A 2,942-nucleotide genomic window follows, 5' to 3' on the forward strand; every position below is an offset into this window, starting at 1 on the left:
GGGGGAGCCGCGGGGAGAGCGGTGACTTCAGGGGGCTCCTGGTGAGCCCCGGCCCCCGGGCGGCTCCGTGCCCGCTGTGGCGCCTGCACCGCCGCACTTCAGGTGTTTCTTTGCTAGGTGGAGGGCACTTCCCCGGTTTTCCTTTATGGGAATTTGCTGAGTATCCGCTCCTCCTCAGGACGGGCTTAGTGCTGAACCCTCGGGGTCGTTCCCCTGTCGGGGTCCGACCCGTCCAGCCAGGAGCAGCGCCCGACTGGGAGCTGCAGGGAACGTGTTGGCACCTGCTCCCTGTCACTTTGCTCGCCTTGTCGCTGCTGAGATTACATGATTATCCAGAGAAATTCAAAAGCTGTTGTATGCGTGTGAACTGAGCAAAGGTTACTTACAAAATCACAGGGTCAGTTAGGTTGGAAAATACCTCTGAGATCATCGAGTCCAACCTGTGACCAAACACCGCTGTGTCAGCCAGACCAGGGCACTGAGTGCCACATCCAGTCATTCCTTAAACACCTCCGGGCACAGTGACTCCACTGCCTCCCTGGGCAGCCCATTCTAATGTCTAATTGCCCCTTCTGTGAAGAAATTCTTCCAGATGTCCAACTTAAACCTCCCCTGGTGCACCTGAAGTCCTGTGAATCAGGACTGGATCCCCAATACTTAAGGCCTTCCTGTGCAGTGAATCTTTTCACATCTGTCAATGAGTTGTAGAAGAGAAAGACTTTTAAAAGATGAAAATATGTTTGGCACACAAAGTTATGTGGGTTTTATGGGGGAGGTATTTAGTTTTACTTTTTTTCTTTTTTTTTTTAGATTGATGAAATTGAAGCCCTTTCATCGATCTATGGTGATGATTGGTGTGTTGTTGATGAAGATGAAAAAATCTATTGCATTAAGATTAGTGACTGCCTGGATCAACCAAAATGGACCCTCTGTTTGCAGGTATAGTGGTGGTAAGAAGTTTAGCATGAATTTTGCAGTTAGACTGATGCAGGTGAAACCTTTTAAATAAGGTTTATTATCTACTCAGATGATTAGGAAGCTTTTGGATTGGAGTCTGTGATAAGACTTTTCAGTGATTCTTCGTGTAACACACTGATGTGCTTGTGATATATTCAGTAACTGCATAACCTAATTCCACACCTAACCAAAGCATTTCAGTGTATTTCACCAAAGACTAATTTCTGAAATACTTTTACACTGAGGACTTTGTGCCTCAGTGAATCTACTGCAGTTGCATCTAGACTTGCTTTCTGGAAAGTGTTGACACAAAAGGAAATTTGGATCAACTTAATTGATCCAATTCCTTACTTTATGTTTTCAGAACTGAAAGCAATAAGTTTACTTACATGTAAGAAACATGGAAGTATCTACTTAGGGAAATGTGGTACCACTTTTTTAAGTCCAGTAACCACGTGTGCAGCTTCTTTCAGTTTTTTTCTGTACTTTATTTTGCATCCTTATAAATTGCCCCATAAAATATAATTGTATGCATTATGACTATTGGAGTTTTAAATGCAGATATTAAGTGTTTCTTGTAATTCTGTAACAACATACCCAACTGCTTTCTTAATTTGTAACACTAATTGTAGTCTTGGTGCTTGACATCAGAGTCCTTCAGTAAAGCTCATCTAGCTGAGGGTAGTGCAATGAATACATATCCTGAATTTCTTTCAGGTGATTTTGCCACCAGGATATCCAACTGCAGAGCCACCTATTTATCAACTAAAGTAGGTGATGTTTTCTTGCATCATTTGTGTTTGATGAATTGCCACTGTGAATTGTTTACCTGTAAGTGGAAGTTTAGTTAAAATACTCCTTGAATTAAAGTAAACCAGCAGTGGAGGATGTTTCCAGCAAGGATATTCTATTCTTTATCCTGCTTTTTCCAAGATGTTTGCAGCTGGAATCTTGATGGTTGGCGAAGTTATATTTTCAAGGTGTTCATCACATTTATTTGGGAATGTTGGAAGCAGCATATAGCACAATTTTCATTGCATTTCTTTTCATTTTAGTGCCCCTTGGCTTCGAGGACAAGATTATACAGAACTAGCAAATAGCTTGGAAGAAATATATTTGTAAGTTTGAGATGGTGGAATATAGTAAAAGGAGACAATGTATTTTCAGTTTCTATCTGTTCAGCACTTGAATGTTAAAACACAGGATGTGAAAACATTTGGTTGTCTGAGAGCCTAAGGGGCATACCAGTTTTTCTTAAAAGCTAAGAGATATGAAGGTTTTAAAATAAACACATGCAGAATCTCTTAACTGGAATCTGGAACATCGTGGACTGTTTATTATCACAGTGTGCAGCTAACACATAATACAGGGCATAATGGATGCATGAGAAATCAACAGCATTTAGAAATACTCAAATTACATGATTTTGAATTGCTGTGAAAGTGGGGTGGAAAATGTAGTAATTTTATATGGTTTATTTATGTCTTTTAGATCCTAGAGATTATATAAAATAAATGAAATAAAAACATAAGAAAGCACAATCATGCCCCAGACAGTGAAATCTGAGCATCTTGCATAAGAAATGTTATTTTAATGCCATAAGGAAGAGACCACTTAGCTTGCATAAGAGTTTTTTATTTTTATTAACTGGGTTTCTTAGTTAATTAAGCAACAGATCATTTAAGCAAGTTAAATTTAATTTGAAGTGTTAAAAATGCACAGGGATTTTAAGTGGAAAGTTCTGTGTGATCATATTCACCACAGTAGTTCAGTGGAGCAAAAAGGACAGAGGTTGTCCTTAATGCTTCTCCTTAATGCTGTCCAGACTCAAAGGATTTGATGGAGTCTCTATCACAGGTAGAGCTGCTGGTTCTTTTTTTGTTCCCCCCTGTGCAGTCCTGTAGGCTGTCAAATTGTGCTGGTTCAGCTCCCTTCTCTCTATAGCAGCTGCTGGTCAGAGTCCTTGCTGGTCTGCTCTGCCTTCT

The 2,942-nt window shown here is 40.4% G+C and overlaps 1 protein-coding gene across 1 annotated transcript in view; it reads left to right on the forward strand.

Annotated features, from left to right (window-relative positions):
• Positions 1-2,942, forward strand: part of IMPACT (impact RWD domain protein) — an 18,620-nt gene that overhangs the window by 5,664 nt on the left and 10,014 nt on the right. The window contains exons 3-6 of the mRNA XM_014311980.2: positions 179-362; positions 811-939; positions 1,675-1,727; positions 2,013-2,075. Coding sequence (XP_014167455.1) covers positions 179-362; positions 811-939; positions 1,675-1,727; positions 2,013-2,075 — 429 coding nt within the window. The remainder of the gene's footprint in view (positions 1-178; positions 363-810; positions 940-1,674; positions 1,728-2,012; positions 2,076-2,942) is intronic.

Source organism: Geospiza fortis, unplaced genomic scaffold, assembly GCF_000277835.1.
Source record: "Geospiza fortis unplaced genomic scaffold, GeoFor_1.0 scaffold53, whole genome shotgun sequence".
NCBI classification, from domain to species: Eukaryota; Metazoa; Chordata; class Aves; order Passeriformes; family Thraupidae; genus Geospiza; species Geospiza fortis.